Below are 22477 nucleotides of genomic sequence, written 5' to 3' on the forward strand. Positions count from 1 at the left end.
AACAATAAACCCCTGAAGCGATATCTTATTTAAAAATCAAATCATCAACCTCAGATCAAAAATAAAATCACCCCGTTCTCGCCGTGTTTATGGCCCTTTTGTCAAAAAAAACAACAACAACAAAAAAACACATCAAAGTTCAGAGAGATTACAGGCTGTCAATATGAAAGAGAAGCGTGGGACAGAAAAGAATCTGGTGAAAATCTCAAAGTTGTTTTTAAATGCACCATTTTGCATCCCCAGTAGTAGAAATGAACTTCCATTGATATTAAAATGCTTATATTAGCAGATATACATAAAAAGCTCATATCAAGATGACAAGTTGACGTAAACATTGAATTTAATAAGACTATGCATACTTTTGTTCTTTTTTTTGTAGTTGTTAAAAATGTAGGCCATGTCTATTCAGTTCCAAATGTAGATTATGCATATATTAAGAAATATGCGCCATTGGTAGGTGTATGTGTCGATCAATATAGGTGCGTACAAATAACACATTTTAAGAGACATGATACAAAACTTAATCTGCAGTACAGTCAACGGTGGTTAAAAAGTGATGCAAAATGGTGTTTTGAGACATAAACTGAATGCAGACGGACGTAACGAATTTGAATATCTGGCCAGCAGTGACCCGACTAACCCATCAATTATCCAAGATAAACTCTGAATGGCCCGCCGCGGAGCTTCGTCTGATTTGAACTTTCAGACCTTCTCCGGTGATAAAAGGGTTACGATGACTTCACAACACTGTGACAGAAATGTAAAAGCATCCTCACGGCGTGGATCTCACGTTGTCGACCAACAATCGATCCTCTTGCACATCTGTGAGGCAGTTAGTTCTCACTGTCTCCTATGTCCTGGTGTTACTTTTAAAAATCTTTCCAACATCTCCTCGAATGAAGGAGGAGACAAAAGGGCACCATGTCGTCAGAATAAGAGCTCTCCAAAAACCAAAACTGAAGCTCTTGGAAAGAAACTAAATGGACGGCGTGAAATCCTGGTTCTACAAGTGTGAGTGTGTATATTTCCTACATATGTTTGGCTATGTGTGAGTGTGTTTGTATGGCTCTTTTCAATGTGTGTGTGTGTGTGTGTGTGTGTGTGTGTGTGTGTGTGTATTTTGGCATCCTATATGCTTATTAGCAGATGGTCTCCATCAGTATTGATGGTAGTAGTCAGGTGCATCCACACCGTACAGCTCGGCCAGGGTCCTGAACCTCGGACCCCAGTCGTTCAGGAAGTCGTAATCCAAGTTCGAGCCCGTGGAGGAGCTCCCAAGAGAGCTGAGGCTTCCGGCTAAAGACTCCGGTCCCTCGTAGCCGTAGATGTGGAGGGTGTCGTACGGGAAGCCGTCCCTGTCGTGGTCCGCCTCGTCCTTCTTCACCTCGATCATCACGGCCATGTCGCCCTTACAGGCGGTGGGCTGTGCGTGGTGGGGGGGTTTCTGCACCATGGCGTAGAGAGACGGGTGGGGGTGGAGGTGGCGGTCCGGGTGACGGAGCAGGGAGCCATCATGGCAAGCGGAAGAGAGGATTGAGACATCGTAGCTAAAAGGGAGATGAATTAAATTCCATGTTAATCGGTGAACTCTGAGAATTTGTCATTTGAAATAAGTCGTATCAAACGTGTCACATCTGCTGTTAAATGCACACTCATGTTAGTCCTGGATGTCACCAAAAAAAGCCAAATAAACATTGAAAAAGCATTCAATCCTATTTCACAACTAGGACGTAAAATTGTATCTTTTCAAAACATAATCATTCAGAAAGACTTGAATCTAAATATACGTTATAGTATGAGAACAGAAATATAATATTTCTTTCTTCTGCTGCTTATGTTCACTTCTTTACTTCTTTTAGCCGTCATGTCTTCAGACAGCATGCAGTACGGTGCCGTTACTATGGATAGTGTGTAGGGATTATGTATGGTTTTAATACTATTAAATATAGATACGATTAGATCTGGATTAGATTAAACTTTAATCGTTTCTTTTTTGACAAACTGGGTCATCAAATTGACAGATACAGCAAAGAAAATAAATATTGCAAATGTAGAGGGTTAATAGAGTTCATGGTCTTCTAAATATAAAGTGCAAAATAATAAAAGTAGAGCGTCTATAAAAAGACACATTAATAAAGAAGGTATAAAAGGAAAATATTTGTTGGACTGCATTTAAAATAATATAGAACTGTCAAGATGCAGGCAACATAAAGAGCATCAAAGTGAAACATTTAGATCTACAACAAATGCTTTATCATTTGACATTAAATTCATAATTACTGTTTTGTCTCAATGGTTAAAAGTCTCAGAATTTTGCGAGAAGAGGAAAAAGGATGGATGGGTAATGTTCCTCTGTGGAAACTGTGTCAGCACATATCGGTTATATTCTGAGCTTTTCTTTTCATCTACATACCCATTAGTGTCCATCTCTCCTCCTCCCTCCTCGTCGTATGTGACCAGCTGCTCGTGAATCTCTCCGCTGTTCTTCAGACTGGCCAGAGAATCCTTCTGGTAGCGTTTCCTCATCACAAACAGGATCACTATGACTGGAAAACAGCAGCAGACAGTTTTGTTTTAGAACATATTCATTCTGTGGATCCTCTTTGAAGATAATGCAATCATTTGCTCATTTTAGGGGGTGGAAGAAAACTTCTATACGTTTTGATTGGAAATAAATGAATGTATCAGCCATATAGGAAGGAGGAACAGTGTAAAACACTTCATTGCACATGGAAAACCTCCACAGTTTGTCCTGACATCTTTCCTGCTGGACCAACAGTGTGAATTTAAAAAACGAGAGAGAATTAGGCCAAGAAAATGGAAACGGAAAAAAAGAATGGGGGCAAGAAACAAGTGGGGAAAGTGGAACACTAACGAGGGATTGAGACTAGAAAACAGAGCAAGAACGAGGGGAGAGAATGAGGAGCGGGTGGTTTTAGGTGTCTGAGATGTTTCGCCTCGAGCATGAAAACCTCAGATGAATCCACTCAGCCAGAGACGACACAGGAGAGACGGGAAGAAAGGGGGGAGCGTAAGAAGCAGGAAGAGAGATTCAGTAAATACAAGAGAGGAAGTGGAAATGAGAAAGCAAAACGAAGGGGGGGTGAGAAAGAAAGGAAAGGGAAGGAAAGTTGGAGCTGGCAGGTGACAAAGAAATAAACAATTGAGAAAGAGAGAAAAGGGGTGAAGAGGGGAAACACAAGAATGTGAGGATAAGAAAATAAAGGCATTATGATATGTTGAAGAAGGCGAGCAGCTGCAGGAATTATCACTCTTAGTAATTCAGTTTTCAACCAATCATGTTGGACGGGTTGAGCTGCTCTGGAGTCCGAACCAAGACGGCAAACTTATATCTCCTTTCAACCTTTGACAAAAGCAGCACAAACTATCCGCTCCTTCTGTTCTTACCTTTCACAATAAAAGCCCTAGACATATAATATTCATAGGGAAGTATTTCGCATTTTGGTGGGAACACACTTTAAGATGTTGAAAAGTCCACAAACTGTTTATTTTTTACTTAAAATTCAAAAAGAAGCTCTTTATTGAGTGCATGGACATTTGTCAAATGCAGTTTGCCCGGCTGATTTAAAGACTTTAAAACTTTCTTCCCACAAGAATAGTCAAAGTCATAAAGAATAAACGCGTTTAAAGTAATCTTAATGAGAATAAAAGACAGCAACACCAGTGTGATTTTATCTCCTGGTCTGATCAACGCCCCAATCCTAGTTTAAACAGGCCCAGCAATCATTTACCAGCTTAACTGTAAAGAATATTGGGAAAAAGGTCAAAGGAATAAAAGAGATTTTGAATCTATAGAGGCATAAAATATAGACTTTTACAGGTTATTTGAAGTAAATCTGTTGAAAACAGGAGGGTTGCAATACTATTGTTGCATTTCTTTCGTCCCGAGTTAAGAAATATGATAAGAAAGTGGGACAAAAGTGTTTCTTGTTCCTGCTTACGCCCTGAAATTCAGTAGCCATAGAGATGAGGTAATGAGGACAAGGAAGCAGGAAAGAGGAAGGGAAAGAATAGAAGGAAAAGAGGAACAAATAAGGTGAGCTGTCAGCGATTGAGGGAAGGAGGAAGTGCAAGAAAATGGGAGAAGTCGTGGCTGAGGAAATCCAGAGAGGAGACAGCTGAGGGGAAGACGGGTACATTTGACATTAGATTAGGCCCCGAGCCTCGGTCCCGATATGAACCTCTTTCTCTCTCAGCGGACGGGCAGCATTAGCCATGCCTTTTAGTCGAGGGCGAGCAGGACTAATTTAAGTTTGCCTGGGAAACCAACAGATTAATCTTTTACAACACATGCTCTGCAGTTTAATAAGCTCTGGAGATACCAGACTTAGAGGGGAGAGAAAAGAGGAAGAAGAAGAAGAAGAAGAAGAAGCCCTTTCTTTGTAGAAAAACGACGGAGAAGAAAAAGAAATCTTTCCGTGTGTCAAACCCGAGTTCTTGTGAGAAAAAATGCGTCTGTGAATGGGGAGCACGGTAAATTGCTTTGGGCCCTGGCAGATAATGACAAGTGCATTAAATAGTTAATCTGGCCTGTGTTGGGGGTGTTTGATAAAGAGAAAGAGAGAGAGACAGAGAGACCCAGAGGGGAAGAGAAAGAGGAAGAGAGAGATGAAGGAAAGAAAAACAGAGGGGAAAAGGCGCGATAGTGAAGGAGTATATAAATAGTTAATAGGTTGAGTGTTTGGCGGTGTTTGATAAGCAGACGGCACCTAAAGACTCTGATAAACTCTCCTCATTACCGCTCCCATTCTTCTGCTGCTTTTTCCCACAATCCTCCTCTTTCAGCATCTCTCTTCTTTAACCTCTTTCTGTCTCTCTCTGTCACTCAGTCGGTCTCATTCCACCTCAGTTCCCCGTCTCACTCTCCCTCTCATCTGTCGGCCTGTTTCACCCCTCACCATCTCCCATATCTCAGACTAGATATACGGAGGGGTTTTTTTTGGTCTCCATCTGTCACTCCACCTCCATCCCTCTTTATCTTTAACTTCTCCTTGTTTTTTTTTTCCCTCTGCACTTTTCATCCCAGCTCCCTCTTGTTTGGCCAACTATCTCTGACTTGCCTCTCATCCAACATGACAAGTGTCTCTTCTTTTTTTTCCCCCAGAAAAAAAAAAAAAAAGGAGCAGGGGGCGAAGGTATCAAAGAGAATATTGAGCTCACAACCGCAGGCATTATTTCCACATCCGTCGCTGCATTATTCATAAAACCAACAACAAAGGGAGGGGCGAAAAGCTCCCCCGCAAAACGCGAACCTTAGTTATCGCAAAGCAGGGGCAAGTGGATCAGTGTAGATGCCCCACTCACGCAGGGCTGGAGCTTTGCATCCAACAGCGATGCCGTCGTCATGAATCTCTTCTCAGAGATTAAACCTCTGCAGGTTTTAAGAAGACTTAGATTCACAAACAATCAACGAGATGTTTGTTTTTCTGCTTTCCATCACTGATTCAAACTACAAACATTTCTTCAATACCCGTTTATTAGTGTTTGATAAACCCAAAGATGCTCTATTATAAAGATTACAAGCTTACACTTCCTGTCCCCTGAGTGGGCGTGGTCACCTGAGAGTTGTGTGAACGTGTGAAAGCAGATTGGGTTATATTTGCAAAACGTATTTAGATATTTTCTCGGATAACGGCCCAGCGTATCTTCATACAACGATTCGTACGATAACTTACAAAAAGTTACTCCTCATTTTTCGTGGATTTTTCTACGAAAGTCAGCAACATGCGTCAATTTCCTCAAGTCTTTTTAACGTAAACTTCCATCTTTACAGGGAACAACTCAGTTAGGTTTAGCCAACAAAACTACTAAGTCAGGTTTAGGAAAAGATCGCCTTTTGGGTTAAAATGACGACAGAAGTGCCGTTACTGAAGTACGCAAGTTACGTGACAAATAAATCAACGTTGACTTCTCGTTTCGTCTCCTGGCTGAAAGATCGCTGTTTTTCCACCTCCCCTCCCACCGTCCCTGTGTGTGTTTTAGGGTCTTTATAGTTCCTCGTTTAAGATTACGTGTATAACGTTATTTTTCAGCCATGTTTAGCAAAATGACTCAGCTAGTGCGTTTAGTCAGCGTCCGATCTTGCAATAGTGTGTTGCTGAGACGGAGAAAGGTCTCCAACAAAGTTAAGTTTCTCCTCATTTGTCCGTGTGAAAAATGTCACTTCAGTGTCAGAATGTTCAGAAGACGTGTGGCTCGTGAAAAACGGGTCCAATATTTACTTTGGTGACTTATGAAGTGAAAGAATCGGTCATAATCTGTGTCGAGCTAATAGACTCATGGACCTGCTGCGAGTCTCTCAAAGGGGCGGGGCAGTGGTGAAACCCACGTGACACAGAAACAGGAAACTGACTCCCAGTGCGCCGTCTCCCTTCTGAACGCTAAACAAACCCAGAGCCTCACAGGAAGTGGCACATTTTATTTGTTCTGCTTGTTTGGAATACTTGCATTTGATTTGTTTACTTTCCAACAGATTTCCTACTTTCAACAACAACAAAAATGAAGTCAAGAGATTAGGATCAAATTTAAATGACTGTCGACACAATAAACAGAAAGTAATATTTAAAAAACACTTTTAAAGGGCAGCTTAAAACCAAACGGAGAAGCAGTGTTTTACTGACTGGTGGAGAGTGTTAATTGTCACCTCTTTCAGCAATCACCTTCTCACTGAAGGTGGGAAGTGAAGCGGTATTCAGTTGGCTGCAGTCTGGATCCTCACCACTGGATGCCACTAAATCTTACACACTGCAGCGATTTAGCGTTGTGCTCATATATTCACGATGGACAGTAGACGAGATTATACAGCAGAACTAGCGATATTTGACCTTGTCAAAAACCTGGCACCTTAATTACCCACAATGCAACTTGACCACTTACAGGCCTTTTGAAGATTCAGGTGTGTTCTGCTGGTAGCGGCTAATGTAGCATCTAGCCTCAAGCAGAGATGAGGAGGTCTGGCGAGCTCACTTCTTTTTAACTAAACTACTTTGAATTTTTTTATTTATTTCCAAACTTAGTCTTTAACTCCAGCTGACGTGGACTCAAGTGACATCACTTGAGGCAATATATTAGCTTCAGCACAATTCTTTTTGGAGTCACAAAAAGCTTTATTCAACTTTTTTCACATATGCAGTAAAAGACTTTGATGTGTAGAATTGTTAGAGTTGGCCTTCAAGGTGCTCTTGGAGATGAAACAATGGTCACCGGAAAAAGAAAGTTTCTTCAGGCACTCTCGGAAATATTAAGAAAAAAGGATTATCTCCACAGCCCTGACAGATGATCTCTGAGAAGAGCTGAGAGAGAAAATCTGAGCAACGAGCGAGGAGAAAAAGGGAGGCGCAAAGCGAGAAAGAGAAGAAAGGAAAAGAAACGTAAACTTACCGAGTATGGTCAGTATGCAGAGCAGAATGGCTATCAGGGCGTGAACGCTCACTCCCATCCTCCGAGCGCCAGCTTTGCACTGCGTAGGAATCCGCCGGGCATCACACCGACACGACTACAACAGGCAGGAAAAAACAATCAGTCACTACATTAGTGAAATCTAAGCTACACACTGCACGTGAGTAGAACTTCTCATTACATCCTGACAGCAATGAATTAATCAAATGCTCTGACAAAAAAAGAATCAAGGTAACAGATTTCATTCGACCTGAATGTAATGATTGAACAGTCTACCTACCTGCCTGTCTAAATATGATCATTTTAGGGGAGTGGCTTTGGAGCGAGGCCTAAAGGAGTTGTCAGTGTTGCCGATTTGACGACTATCTTGCTTGATTTTTTTAGCTTTTTTTTTAGCTTTTTTTTGGAGCTTGTGCCGCCAGCTACGTGCGTTGGAAAAGAGTTGGCAGCATTGGGCCTGTTTTTCTGTAAGATAATATTTTGGGAAATCTATCGTACTTTTGCAAGTTTCTCAAGTTTACCAACCTTGCCTTTTGCCTAAATAAAGAACGTACCTCAAACTCAAAACTACTGTGTTAGGTTTAGAAAAAGATTGTGGTTTGGGTTCCAACACGTCGGCTATGTTACAAACTAAGATCAAATAAGTCAGAGTTAACTTTTGGTTTCACACAGGACAGAAACTGCAGTCTCCAGTTCGGTGTTTGACTCGATCGTCTGACTTCCTTAGAGGCAGCTCTGCATGTCGTGACTCAGTATTACAAGGGTTCTATACAAATCACAGTGCATTACGTTTCCGAGGTATAAATAGGACCAGTGAATGAGAACAGCCTGTACAAAAAACACACAAACAGACCTTGATTGCCAGCTTGGTGATGCTGGTCTGGACGGGCCGCCCTCCGTCACTGATGCGCACATCCACGCTGTAATCCTTGGGGTCATCCAGGCTGAACGGCCCCTGTTTCACCGTGATGTCTGCTGTGCTGTCTTTTAGAAAGAAGCATATAAATACACACGGTGAGTGTACAGAATGACACCTCAACACGAATTTACCCTTTTCCTTTCCTGCAAAAATCCATGTCTAATTTGTCTGAGTCATCACTTTGTCTCACTGAAGCGGATCTAATGTTCACCTGCCTTGTATATAGTCTTTAAAGTCTATTTATACAGCGAGCGTCTGTTGCAAGATATAAGAAGAAGAAGAAGAGAGTCGTCACATGAAGGCAGACAGATCGTTTGTGATTATCTTGTCAGTTTGGTGCATTTAGGATTTTAGTCATTTAGGATTATAGATAATGGCAGCATCTTAAAACACCTGAAATAGTGGCCTACATGAGGCCAAACATTTTGTAAATTCTCAACATACTGTTTTCTCATTTGCAGAGGAGAATATTGTTGACAATGTAAACACTACAGCCCCTAATCATTTGAATATAATGTGGTTAATTGGTGGCCGGACAAAGAGGGTTTCTCAAAATACACAATGAGCGTGAAGTAAAAAAAAGCACCAAAAGGGAATAGAACAAAACAAAAAAAAGAATAGAAATTATAGAGAAGCGAACATGTTGAGCAGAACAGAGCAAAGTCTTCCCTGCAGGCCTGACCAACAATACAGCCATTACTCAAACCCCCGGCAGGCCGACGTTTCCTGCTGAGACGAAGAGGAGAGCCTTTCTCCACAATACCCCACCGCTGGAGGAATTTCAGAAACACAATGGCAGGAAAGACCCTTTGCGAACACTCGAACATACCAAGACGCACTCTGCTGAACTTTCAGACAGAGAAATAGCTCCGGTTTGAATAAAAACAACCTGGGTGTTGCTGACATTTGCACATATTGGACTTTGAGTTTGAATTATATCTGTCTTGTGAAAAGAGGAAATCACTTGGCTCAATAATTTCATCCCTCCTGAGAGCTTTTTAATATGAGATTTTTATATATAAGGAGACAATGTTTCTGGAAAGATGTGTTTTTGTTGAATATTATTTTAAGTGTTTTGAGCGCAGTAATTAAATCCCATCCACATCCATTGTATAAAGGCCACAACAGAAAGTGGTGCGTCATCTTAAAGTAAGTAATCTACTAAAGCGGTTGAGCTAATGGCTGACATGAGAGCCAGCTGGGACAACGTGATCTCGTGATTTTGTGTGTCATGATATACATATAGCGTCTTTTTGTGTGTCATTTAACGCTGCGTTGTGAACGTAAAATGGTCATAATCATGTTTAGCCAGCAAAGCGACTTAGGTTTTTGAAAAACAACGTGATTTGGCTTAAAGATACGTTTGTGAACTATGTAAAATATGTACGTCACAAACTGTGAAAGGGTTCTAAGTAGAAAACACAGCCAACTCCCAGACCGGACAATGCCGTGGTAGCGACCTGTCAATCACACGGTAGCCCCGCCCCTAAAGCATCCCCTGCTTTATGGTCTGTTTGACTCTAAATGGACCATCATTTACTAAATGAACATCATGCTGTATTGAAGAAGACTTGAAACTAGAGATTGAGACCATAAACTCATGTTTACGATGTTTACTGAGGTAATAAATCAAGAGAGAAGTAGAGTCATTTTCTCATAGACTTCTATACAACCAGAGGAGTCGCCCCCTGCTGGTCATTAGAGAGAATGCAGCTTTGGGTCACTTTTTCATGCCCATCTGATTGTAGTGCAGACTTAATGACGTGAAATGAAATCCCCAAATGCCTTAAGAAATTGGTGTGATGCCATTTGGTCAGACTAGGTTGGCTGGAAACATACTAGTCAATCAAAATCACGGCCACAATAGCCGACTGCCAGTCAGTGACCTCATTAGCTATGTCGTCTATACGGCACAAAACAATTCCCACATCGCACAGATGGATTTCTCAAATCCTGTTCTCAAGCTATTTGCATGGCAGGATTCTACGGGAGATAAAGTAAACTGACCCGTTTACTGAAAGTTCAACACGTCTGACTCTCAAAATACGATTTATTCAGACACCTCACTGTGATCAAGTTTCCATTGTTGTCTCCAAGACAACATGCAGTCGCTGACGGTGTGTGTGGGAGGACATGCGTACAGAAGAAGCCTTAACTAACTGAATAAAAGATGAAAACAGCTTCTGTCCCCCCTTCATCTCGTCCCTCTTCCCCGTCTCGTCTCCCGCTCCTTCTTTGTTTGAATCCGTCCCTCTGGATTTCTGTACATTTCCCACTGTCCTCTCTACATTTTTTGTTTGTTCTCTCCATCTCTCTCTTCCCGCATCCCATTAGTCTCTCTTCCTCTCCTCCTCTCATCTTGTCTGTCTACTATTAATGCACCGAGCTCGGTGTGGCTCCGTGGTCTGAACACCGAGTCACTTGTCACTTCGCTGTGCAGCTACACCGACTGTTGTGTCTTTCAGGGTCCCCAGTAATGAAAGCAAGTTTTAAAGAGCTGGTAGTGGATGAATATTTTAAAAGCCTTCACTTTGCAGCTCTTGTTGCATGTGTGTGTGTGTGTTAAGTGGTGTGAGGTGAGGTGCTGTCAGATGTTTTTGGAGGGGGCACAGGGGAGAACAGAGGTTCACACGAACAACCAGCACTTATCAAACTATCTGTCTCCATTTCGGCTGTTGCCTTTCAGCTCCTCCTTCTTCCTCGTTTATCAGTATCTCTACTATCCATAGTCTGTACATAAGAAGTGGACTACTATACTCTGCTTTATGGTCTGTTTGACTCTAAATGGACCATCATTTACGAAATGAACATCATGCTGTATTGAAGAAGACTTGAAACTAGAGATTGAGACCATAAACTCATGTTTACAATGTTTACTGAGGTAATAAATCAAGAGAGAAGTAGAGTCATTTTCTCATAGACTTCTATACAACCAGAGGAGTCGCCCCCTGGTGGACATTAGAGAGAATGCAGCTTTAAGACACTTCAGCATTGGCTTCACTTGTGAGAACCGGAGGTTGCCGCCTGCTATCATCTTTCTCTCCTCTGTTTCTTTCTCTCCTTTCATTTAATGAAGTTTCATACTTTCATCATGTCCTCATCTCCTCTCCTTTCTATTATTTTTTCTCATTCTACTCCAAATCATTCTCATTTTCTCTCCTCTCTCTTTTCCTAACTCTATTCTCTTGTTCATCGCTCTTCATCATTCTCTCTCTCCTCTTATATTTGCCTGCATTTTAACACGGTCTCACTTTAATGTTACCCGTCTCCCTTAATCCCGATCTCTCCGTCTCGCTTCCTTTCATCTTTTTCTTCCACCTCTGCCTCATCTGTCTTTCCTTTTGCTCTCCTCCGTCTCCCTCTTCCTCCTTCTCCATCGGTTCAACATGTCAACCCCTCCAGGCACGAGCAGGGAGGAAATGGATGAGTTCATACCTCTGTTTATCTTCCTTTCAGTGCGTTTCAAGTTTCACTTAAATTAAATAGTAACACTTCACCTAAATCTTTCATCTGACTACCTAAGGCTTTCATCTATTCAGACTTTTAATATTTGACTAGAACAGTTGGTAACTCTTTTCCTGGGGCTTTCATGTTTTATAACGCTACGTGATGATCAAAACTGATGAAAAATGTTTTACTCGTGCCATTTTGTGTCCTAAGCTGAATAACCCAAATAGGCTTTGGATATCTGATGCAACGGAGCACCAACCTTTGCCTAAATATCAATGTCTGGATCAAAGCAAATGCCTCCGTCAGGGCTTCACACCATCATCTGTGTCACAGTCTGTTTATTCGATCTGACATTTTCTAACTTGCATATTTATATCTACACATTTTCACTCCCAAATGGCAGCGGATCTACTGATTGTAGACTGCTGCTTTGAATTTAGAGTAATCTTTTGGTAACAGAAAGCTCTCTTTTTATGTTGAGTATGATGGCGCCAGCAAAGAGGCCAAGAGTAGAATACAACTGATGAACAGAACTATATGTAGCTCAACGTATCCTCATACAACGGTTGGTATTGGTGTCTTATGAAAAGGTTCCTCCTCACAGACAGTCTTTTCAAAATAAACTTCCTTCTTCACAGAAACTTGGTTAGGTTTCAACAACGAAACTACTTTGTTAGGTTTAAGAAAAGATTATGTGATGCAGGTTGGCTGCCATTCTTTTAAAACACCATAGCATATTGAATAATAAAAGTCATTCTACCGCTTGGATCCGTATTGAAATAATCATATTTTTTCAGACAGATTGCCATGAAACTTGGCACAGATATCCGCGGTGCCCAGAAGATGAATCACCAAGACTTTGGTGATCCTCTGACATTTCACATGCGACCCGGGCACAATTCACAATGAAATATTTCAACACCTACCAGATTGATTGGCGATTTTGTATAAACACATGATATATCCTTCTGACTGTGGAGATTTTTCTTCTCGCGCCACCATGTTCAGTCAGTAAGCTTTTGCATTTCAGCTGTAGCTGTTGCTGATTGAAGTTCTGTTGTGTCTTAGAACATTTTTGTAAAGCCCTAAATCTATGAAAACAATAAACACATATCAAAATGTGCATCCTCTCATGCACAAGGCTTGGCCTGTTGGTGCAGTTTTTCCTCTATACTCTCTGTGGTTTTATTGAAAGAAAGCACCACAGTAGCGCCTGTGTGTGGCATGTTCCTTTAACATCCTCAGCTGGGATGAGTTTAGAATACATCTTCAGCTCCAGCGAGCCACTTGCTCTCATTATTTTCAATATTTGCTGTTGTGTATTCTAGACAGCACTTACGGTCCCAGACAGGCTCTCTAAATCCCCCGTCTGGCTGGGAGAGAACCAAAGCATGCTTTGAGAAGTTAAAATATTTTTTAACTTTTAAGCAACAAAGCACTGAGCCTCAAATGGAGTTTCCGTTGTCGCATAGCAACAAGTGCCAAGGCCGGCTCTTTCAGAGCAACAAGCAAGAAATATAAAGGTAAATATATGCTCGGTGCACACAAAGACTTACTGCCGTAGTCTTTGATGGAGAAGTTGGAGCTGTCACTGGCCAGGCTGAAACTGAAGGAAGCCGGCTGGTCGTCTTTATCTGAGGCTTGCAAGCTTCCTATCACCTGAGGAAAAACAAAAAATATATTCATCCTGTATACAAACTTTGTTTATACCCAGTTCAGTCTAACTGTCTGCAGCACATATTGTTTGGGAAATTATCACAGTTGTGACTGGACTTTCTTTGCATTAGTACATTATTATTAAACCACGTAACCTTCAATAACAGGTTGTCTTTATACTGCAGAAACGTATAATACTGTATTATACTCTTCATCTGGTCTTCAGGTTGTGACACAGATATTAGTGAACTTCCTGTTTTACAAAATACAACTAAAGGTCAGGTATTCGTGAAGTCCAAACCCAATAAAGTTACTGTGAATATCTACTAAAATAAAGAACATTTTGTCCCCATCGGCCTTGTTGAATACAAATCGAGTTTAAAAACATCCTGCTGTAAATACTGTGTTCTTCTCACCGTGTCGGTGAGGTCGTTCTCACAAACGAAGATCTCGTCCACAGTCAGTTCAGGCTTGTTGTCATTGATGTCCTGAACTATAATGTTGACTTTCACAAATGACTCCAAACCTGCAGAAGGACAGACAGCAGCGCGTGATTAACTGCAGTTTTTGTGTGGGACGTGTTAAAAACACACAATAAGTTGATGGCTGGAAAACCTATTTATTTATTTAAGATTGTTTGTTCTCCCACTAAAAAGGATGATCACTATAGAAAGATGTGTGTCCCATCTTTGTTTCTTAACTAAATGCAAGGGAATGTGATTTTAGTGCAATTTTTAAGAGTTTGAAGCACTTCTTTTATGATTATCGGACTACTTTTGTGAATTATTGTGGCCTGGATAATGACTTCATTACATTTTCATCATCATATCGTGTCTCACAATGTGCTGACAATGGAAACAGACGTATCTGTGAGCTGCCTGCAGGGTTTCTTTAAAGCAAACGTTTGCTGGAGGATAAAAAGAAACCCCTTACATGTAACTCTCATGATGTACCGTAATCTTATTTAATGCTTATGTGGTCCTCAATGTGGAGAGAAAATAAATCATCCTGTTAAAAGAGAGATTGAAGAACACAGGTGGGCCAACAGGAGAAACAATTACACTCAAAATAATAAATTCTTCATCTTTTTATCTTTTGCTGGTAGCTCCAGTTTTAAAAAAATATTTAAAATATCCCACAAAGGTGGTCATAAGTAAAATCAATTACTACAAAACATTGTTACCAATTCTCCATATTTCATCAACGTTTTTGTTTATTTAACGTCTTACTGTCTTCCTGTTGTCTTACATGGCTCACTTCACGCAGCCTGTTTGTCGTTTACCTTAACGGGCTGATGTGACCGTAGGAAGCTGATCAGGTTTGTGTATCTCTGCTTTTGATAGAGCTGATTAAGGTCAAGTGCCTGACAGGATTTCTATTTGTGAGCTTTTTGTTTGTCAGTTGTTGTTTTTTTTGTCACATTAAAGCAGCTTTTACACTTATTTTACATCGCTGACGTTTTTCAGTATTCGTCTCTTTGCTGCCTCTTGTTCAGAGATTTTAAAACTATCTTTAGTACAGCACATGTACTGCATATATCGAGGACCTTGTCAAGCTCAGGGGACCATTGTATTCCTTAAACATCGTGACAAGCCTCTAAAATAGATCTCTAGATTTCATTCATTGCCGGTCTAAAAATATATAGTTTCGTTTTGGAGGCTGCAAGTGAACAAAGAGACCCACTAATGTGATTTTTTTTCCTGCTTTCTCGCTCCTTCCCGTGTGGGTCGACCAGGTGTTGATGCAATGTGTTAAATCTATAAAAGAAATCCCTGTTAATGCGTTAGACTCCCATCCCTCGATAAATCCAGAGGAGCTGCTCGGTGAACAACGAGAGAACATGCTGTCTTTTTCTGGCCTTTCTAACTCCTTCCCTGTATGCACATTACCGTTGTTGGAGAAAACATATGGTTTCGATTTTTTTTATCTGAGGCTCTTTTGTTTAAAAGAAACAGGATTAATAAACTAAATTCCTTTGTTTGTGTGTGTGTGTGTGTGTGTGTGTGTGTGTGTGTGTGTGTGTGTGTGTGTGTGTGTGTGTGTGTGTGTGTGTGTGTGTGTGTGTGTGTGTGTGTGTGTGTGTGTGTGTGTGACGCACCACTTGGCTCCTCCTGTGCTTTAACTTGAAACATGTGTGTGGCCTCCAGCTCTCTGTCCAGCATCCTCAGGGTGGACAGCTGACCGGTGAACTGGTTGATACTGATAGGACAGTCCTTGTCTAAGATGGAGTATCTAACCAGAGAGAGCAAGAGATCAGGGTTAACAGTTACTATGCAGGATTAGTTGCATTATTTATTTACATTTGTTTTGCACAGCATCGTACCGAATGCTCTTGTTGGCTTTGTCGGGATCTCTGGCTGTGACTGTTCCTATGTTGCTCACAATACGTTCCTCCACCACAGTGAACGTGTAGATGGGCTGCGAGAAGACCGGTGCCTCGTCCACATCCAACACCTTGATGGTCACCTGTCAATTTCAAATGAATTCAGTTGAAAGACAGCTTGTTATTTGGTCAAGATTAAAGATATAAATCGACTAGAATTGTTGGGATGAAGGTTTTTGTTCTTCGTCTCTACAATGCATCCTGTCACAAAATGAATGAAAAGCAGTGCGATGGCTTAGAGGCTACATGTGTCCTGCTGGATATTTACCTGGGCTGTGGTGACAGCACTGCCTACGTTGTCCGCAGAAAAACGCAGGTTTCTCAGGTTTTCTCGCACCTGGACGGTGAAAGTGTAGCTGCTCGTCGTCTCGTAGTCCAGAGCCTGAGAGTCCGAGAAAGAGTTAACCGGGAATTCAGTCCACAGCAAGTCAAGAATAAGTACTAATTAGATCAGGATTAGATTTCATTTGGAGCATATATTTGGAGCTCTTGTCATCCTTGTTAATGGCCAAATAATGTTGTGTTGAGGAGTTGATAAGGGGCAAAGACAACTCCTCCTACATATGCACACTGCGCATTGTTTTATTATTATACTCATGCTGTCAATAGTTGTAGGTTACAGTATTTAAAAGAGCAGTTCCACTGGACTTCTAAGATGATTATTTGTTTCCCAAAGGGTTCGAAACCGTCTCGGCTCATTTTTCTGTCTACATCTGATGCACCCGGACATCCTAAATGTCTCTGTTCTCTCATCAAAATGCAGTAAACTTTATCAATGTCATGTTTTAGAGACTTAACTTTAATGTCTCACTACTTCAGTCAACACACATTTTGAATCCTCCTCAAAAGTGTATATTTTCATATATCTTGCTCTTATTTTTAGACTGGGGACACGAGTGCATTTGCACTTCTTTTTTTTTATCTGCCCAAATGCACCACACATCGTCATCCTCAGTGCATTCACACCTGCGTCTGTTCACACAAGGACAGCTGTCGATTGCAGGTGTAAAAAGGCTCTAAATGTCACAACCTGGTTCAGCTCAAACTCTGGATTTAAGAAACACGGCAAAGTGCCATATTTTCCCTCCATGTTAAACATGTTTTCATGCATGAAAACACCTTATTCCTTTCACTTCTTCAAAGTCTGCACGAACTGAGACTTGCACAGTGTTACAAATGCTCTTTCTTGTCAAAAAATATATGGCAGCAAGCTCTGCTTACCGTCACATTTCTGCTTATCGTTTCTTTGCCCTGTATAAGCAATAGCCTACTGTTCGGTTAAATGTTGTTTCTGGCGGACTTTTTTTATCTGTGGATGGGACACCACAGGTAGGCAGGAATATTCTGTTAACTGGATTATTCATGGTAACAGGAATACTCAGTCGCAGGGTATCAAAGGCATGTGTAAACAGCTTAACAAGAATAAGACCTTAACCGCAGTGAGGACGATAGCTGGCTTACTCTCTGCACGAGTAAACACAGCCGGTGAGAAAGATGAGAGGGGCTACGGAGCTGAGGGGCGAGTCGAGCAGAGAGAAGATTGTGGTGCGATTCGATTCCGGGCCGTGCTATTACAGAGCTCAGTTCATTAGAATACATATTCAGCTCTCCGATGTCCCAAATACTTTATCTGAGGAGCACAAACCTGCTAGAATTCCTGCCGGCATAAGTAGCTCTCCTCACCAGAAGGAGGCCAGCGCTGTCGGGTTTGAATTCTAGTGTTATGCATCAAATGTCCTGCATTTGTTTAGGGAGTCTTGAACCGAAAGCCATTACCATTGAAACATTAGCCTACTGGAAGTCATGTAAATCCTGTCAGGGCACCGTGGCCTTGATTCTTATGCTCAGCTCACGGATGCTGATAATGTTGGTGATGCGGTCGTGTAAATCTGTTTTTGTGCTCGTTTCCAACCATTCTGAATTAAAAGCACCGCCTAAAACTACTGAAGCAGGTTAAGAGGAGTGAGGAGTAAACAACAGTCTATAAATTAGCTTTTTTAGGTCCTACATACAGTCACATGTGAGCACAGAAAATATCAGGCTGATGGTTCCAGTAGTATGCGAGATTGGGTGCGGACAGATGGATAAAGTTCATAAACACTTGCATGCACATGCCTCACGGAGAGAAAAAGGTTAAAGTGAAGAGCTACTGGAGTCCATCTCAGAGGGCTGCGTGAACCAGTGTTCAGCTCAATCACAGCAGAAAAGGTGAAAAAGTAAAAAAAATCCTAATTAATCAGTATTCCCACAATCAAATTGACCAAAAGCAAGGAATGGTTGTTGCCAAATGCGCCTCCTACCTGTTTGAGCATGAGGTTGCCATCCTTGTTGGGGCTACTGAGTTCGATGCTGAACACTTTGCTGTTTTCATTTGGAATGGTGAAGATGGGCTCTTTGTTCTGAATCTGATCCCTGTCCTCCAACTCCAGCGTACCTATCTTCTCATTCAACTTGTGGTCCTCCGGAACTTGCAGTTCATACGTCTCTGCAGACAGAAAAACAGGACATCGCTTTGAATATAGCTCCTCTAAATATGTTCATATGGATAACCCTGAGCTTAAAATCTAGAACAAAGTGTCCAGACGGGCAACAGATTGGAACCTTTCCTTTTGAAATATTTCTTACTTCGGGTGAAAGAAGCGATGTTGTCGTTGGTGTCGGCGATGGTGATGGTGACGGAGGTGGTGGATGTGCTGCCAGAGGCCATTCCTCTCATGTCCTGAGCTTTAACCACCACTACATATTGGCTCTTGGTTTCCCGGTCCAGAGTGTTTATCTTGCAGCTGATCACACCTGCAGAGAGACAATGAGAGAGACAGACAGACGGAGAGAGGGTGTTATCTTTGAGGTCAGCTCTGACTCATATTCAAGTAAAAATAGCTTGTATCATCTACACCTCTGCCTCCATTAACTTGTTGAGGAAAAAGACAAGGCTTGCTGCAGGATGAAACAAATCATGTCGGACGTCAGCGCGGCCAGCCTACCTGTGATGCTGTCGATTTCGAAGGCAGAAAATTCTCCGTGTGGGGTCAGAGAGTACCTGAGCTCTCCGTTAGCAGTGGTGGGTTCATCCGCGTCGGTTGCTCTCACCTCAACTACTTTAGTTCCTGGATAAAGAACATGAATTGTTGAAAAATGGTATCAGCAATAAGGCATCATGTGGCTTTTCAAAAATGTCCAACCCAAATGTTCTTCGGTTGATTAACACAACATGATTATGTTCTAAGATTGTTTTAAATGAGTCACCAATGTGCCATTTTTTCCCCCAGCAGGATCTGCTAATGATTGTGACAGGTGTTGACATTATTGTTTAATTATTTCCCCACACTTTTCACAGTTCAGTCTATTTTTTATTATTAAATTAAATCCCTGGACGTTAAATGTCAAATACTTGCAGCAATAAAAAGTTTTTTCCTGCAAGAATTTGCCTCATTTATGGTATCGGCACATGGTCTGCAACGAGTTTTCTAACAACCCAGTCACCAGAAAAAAATTGTTGTCATTATTCTTTTTATATCAGCATCATATCATGCTTGAAATGCACAATGTCATATGATCAGGCTTTGTGTTAAAATAATAACGTAACAATGTCACATAACTGTAACGAGCGTAATAAAATAACAACCGGTCATAGTGGATTCTCTTAGGTATTGTTACGCAACAAGTGTAAAGTCAGTGTCTCTTTTTTGGTGTCACTTGGGACACGAACAGCAATCTCCTGGGTGAAAGTCCTGTGTTTGCAGAAATGCACAATGCCACGTGGTTAATGTTGTGAAACAATTGGTTAGGTTTGTGTATAAATATCAACGTAACAACCGTAACTTGCGTGAATAAATAACAGTCCTCAGCGTAGCTCTCTTACATAAAGTGATGTAACAAGCATTAAACCAACATTGACTTGGTTGTTTGACCCATCCACCACCCTTCCACCCTCCCTTGAGACGACTTTCACACTTGTTACTATACCACATAACTTTCAATAACGGTTGCTAGAGCTACGACGTCACTTGCAAAAATATCCACATTCAACGTATCCGTGGTTTCAGAAACGCACAATGCCAACATTGTTCCCTGGCGACTGGGAAGGAACACACTGATGTTGTGGGCCTATAAAACTCATTTTAAATATACAAGGTGATACAAATAAACTCAATTTGATAAAAAACCTATTGAGCAACTGTTCAACCTGTTATCACCAGCTGATGATCTTTTTTGCCAGTAACTCTAACTTACCTATCGTGGACCTCTCCGTAATTGATCCATTATATGTTCCGGGGAAAACTGGGATGTTGTCATTGATATCCGTCACCTGGACAACAAAGTCTCCAGAATCCTCTATCAACTTGTTGTTCCCGTCATACATCCTGGCGGTTAAATGGTACGCATTCTTCACCTCTCGGTCCAGAGATCTGGTGACAAACAGGTCTCCTTTTTGATCCACGGTGAAGATGGTGTTTGCTCCTTCACCTTCTATTTTGAAGCTCGTCACCTCCACTTTCTGGCTCGACTTCAGCTGCGAAAAGGAAAAAGTGAGTTGAGTGTCAGCTGGAGTGAGGACTCAAATCAACACTCTTCCAGCAAATTTCACACAGATAAACTGAGTATTCTAGCAAAATCAATCAAATATTCATCAAAGAGCTGGTTAGCAACAAGTTATTGCCCCAGATTCTTGGCTCCAGCATTAAGACTGAATGGTAATGACAAAAAATACTCAAGCAGATTACTAGGAAGTAGACCAGAAACATGAGGAGGGTCTTATACCTTTCCTATCTTGTAGGCAGTGGGCGCAGGTTTCTCCTCTTCCACATAGAGAGAGTTCCAGATCCAATCTCTCTTCTGCCTGACCAGGACCGGATGGGACTCTTTCTTCACAATCTCAACTCTGCCTTCCACCGCCGGAAGGCCAGAAACTCCCGCAACAGCGAGAGCGACGGACATAATGGCCATAAGCACCATAGTCCACAGCTGGAGCCAAGCCATCATCTAGGACAGAAGGTGATAGGGAGGGATGAGGGAAAAGAGTGGAGAGAGCAGAGAGGGGTAAGAGAACGAATAAGGGTGATGGGAGGATGCAGAAAGGAATATGTGAGAGGAGAGAGGGAGCAAAAAAAGAAGAGGGAGGAGATCACATTAAAACCACTTATCAGCTGTGGACAGACCCTTTCACTGTGCCAGGGCGAGACTCGGAGTGAAGGCCAAGGACTCGCGGCCCCCTTACAGGCCACCGCTGAGCTCGAGGTCTAGCTATCATTGAGGACCAGGGCTCTTAAACCTTTTCAGCCTGGGACCCAAATGAAACATTTAGCCCCCCCATCATGGGAACTGGGCTGAGGCATATCACTAATGTGGTCGTATGGGGATCTATTAAACATAGGCCCGTGACCCATTTTAGGTTCTGACCCACTGGCGTAGCATGAAGGAGAGACAGAAACAGAAAGAGACAGACGGACAGAGACGGCGAGAGGAGCTGACATTAAAACCACTTAGGATGTCCATCTTTATCAGCCATTGGAAAGGCCATTTACCATGAAGGGACTGTTTGACATTTTGAATTTCTGATCGGTTTTTATTATGCTCCCCTTTAATACAGCACATCAAATTGTAGGATAAAAAGAGAGTTTGGGTGCAACACAGTGAATGCTTTATTGCCGACACCAGTTCTGGATTCAAATCTAGGATCATGAGAGAAGGAGGAGTCAGTTTTGCACATTCATTTACGCCAGACATTAGCAACAAGGACAAAGGTGTCAGCACAGTGGGCTTTGGCAAATCAAATGCAAGCTGTTGTTTGGCGAAAAAAAATGTGAATCTGGCTCAACTTTTGCTGTGATTTAATGCAACGTCATCTGGCAACGACATTGGCCAAAAAGAGAAAAATGCCAGCCTACAATCCTGGTAGATTACTTCATTGAATAAACAACGTAATTCTACTGTTTACCTTTGAATTTGTAGTAATTTTAGTTTTAAAATCCTTTAGGCAGTGTTTTGGCGTCAGATAAGCCTTCAAATTCATGACTTGTGTCTTCTTACCTTTTAAAAAGTCTGCATCTAAATAGAACCATGAATTCTTTTGAGGCTATTTTTGGTCTGAACGCCATGCAGAGAAATAAAGAGACAAGACTCCTACAGCCACATTGGTGGTGCTGTGAGGTTATAAAAGAATCCAAAGAGATCAACCAAAGTATTGGACAAATTTAATTTTGCCCATATGACGGAACTGGAGGGGATCACCAAAGTTCATGACTGTCTGCATTTAAAATGTTAAGGCAATCCACTCATTAGAGACAAAGCAACCTGCTGATGGCGCTGTAGGAAAAGTCCGGGGATCACCAAAGCCATTAGGATTAGGATGCATCCTCTGGAGAACATGACAATCCACCCAGTAGTTGACAACAGAAGTTTCCTCATCTGGATTTTTTCCCCACAATCTTGGAAACCTTTTTTTTCATGATGTATGGATTTGAATATTCTTGTACGCAACATAAAATCGGGCAGTGACATATGATGCAAAGCCTGAAGTAGCTAAAAAAACATGCATCCAAATAAAATACCAGCAAGTCATTGCAGAAATATGAAGCCCAAAGAAACAAACAAACTGAACAAATACAAAAATACATTCATCATCATTTTATAAATTCAACCCAACAATG

General features: G+C 41.6%; 1 protein-coding gene across 1 annotated transcript; it reads right to left on the reverse strand.

Moving 5' to 3' along the window:
* Positions 1 to 677: 677 nt before the first annotated feature.
* Positions 678 to 20810, reverse strand: cdh5 (cadherin 5; the record flags this gene model as incomplete). Its single annotated transcript, XM_079169252.1, has 14 exons — positions 678 to 1547; positions 2414 to 2546; positions 7402 to 7516; positions 8273 to 8403; positions 13345 to 13447; positions 13861 to 13970; positions 15543 to 15676; positions 15768 to 15910; positions 16096 to 16209; positions 18128 to 18312; positions 18453 to 18620; positions 18812 to 18934; positions 20061 to 20340; positions 20589 to 20810. The coding sequence occupies 14 exons, from the start codon at positions 20808 to 20810 to the stop codon at positions 1157 to 1159; spliced, it is 2352 nt and encodes a 783-aa protein (XP_079025378.1). The 3' UTR covers positions 678 to 1156.
* Positions 20811 to 22477: the final 1667 nt, after the last annotated feature.

This window comes from Pholis gunnellus (genome assembly GCF_910591455.1).
Source record: "Pholis gunnellus genome assembly, chromosome: 11".
Classification (NCBI taxonomy): domain Eukaryota; kingdom Metazoa; phylum Chordata; class Actinopteri; order Perciformes; family Pholidae; genus Pholis; species Pholis gunnellus.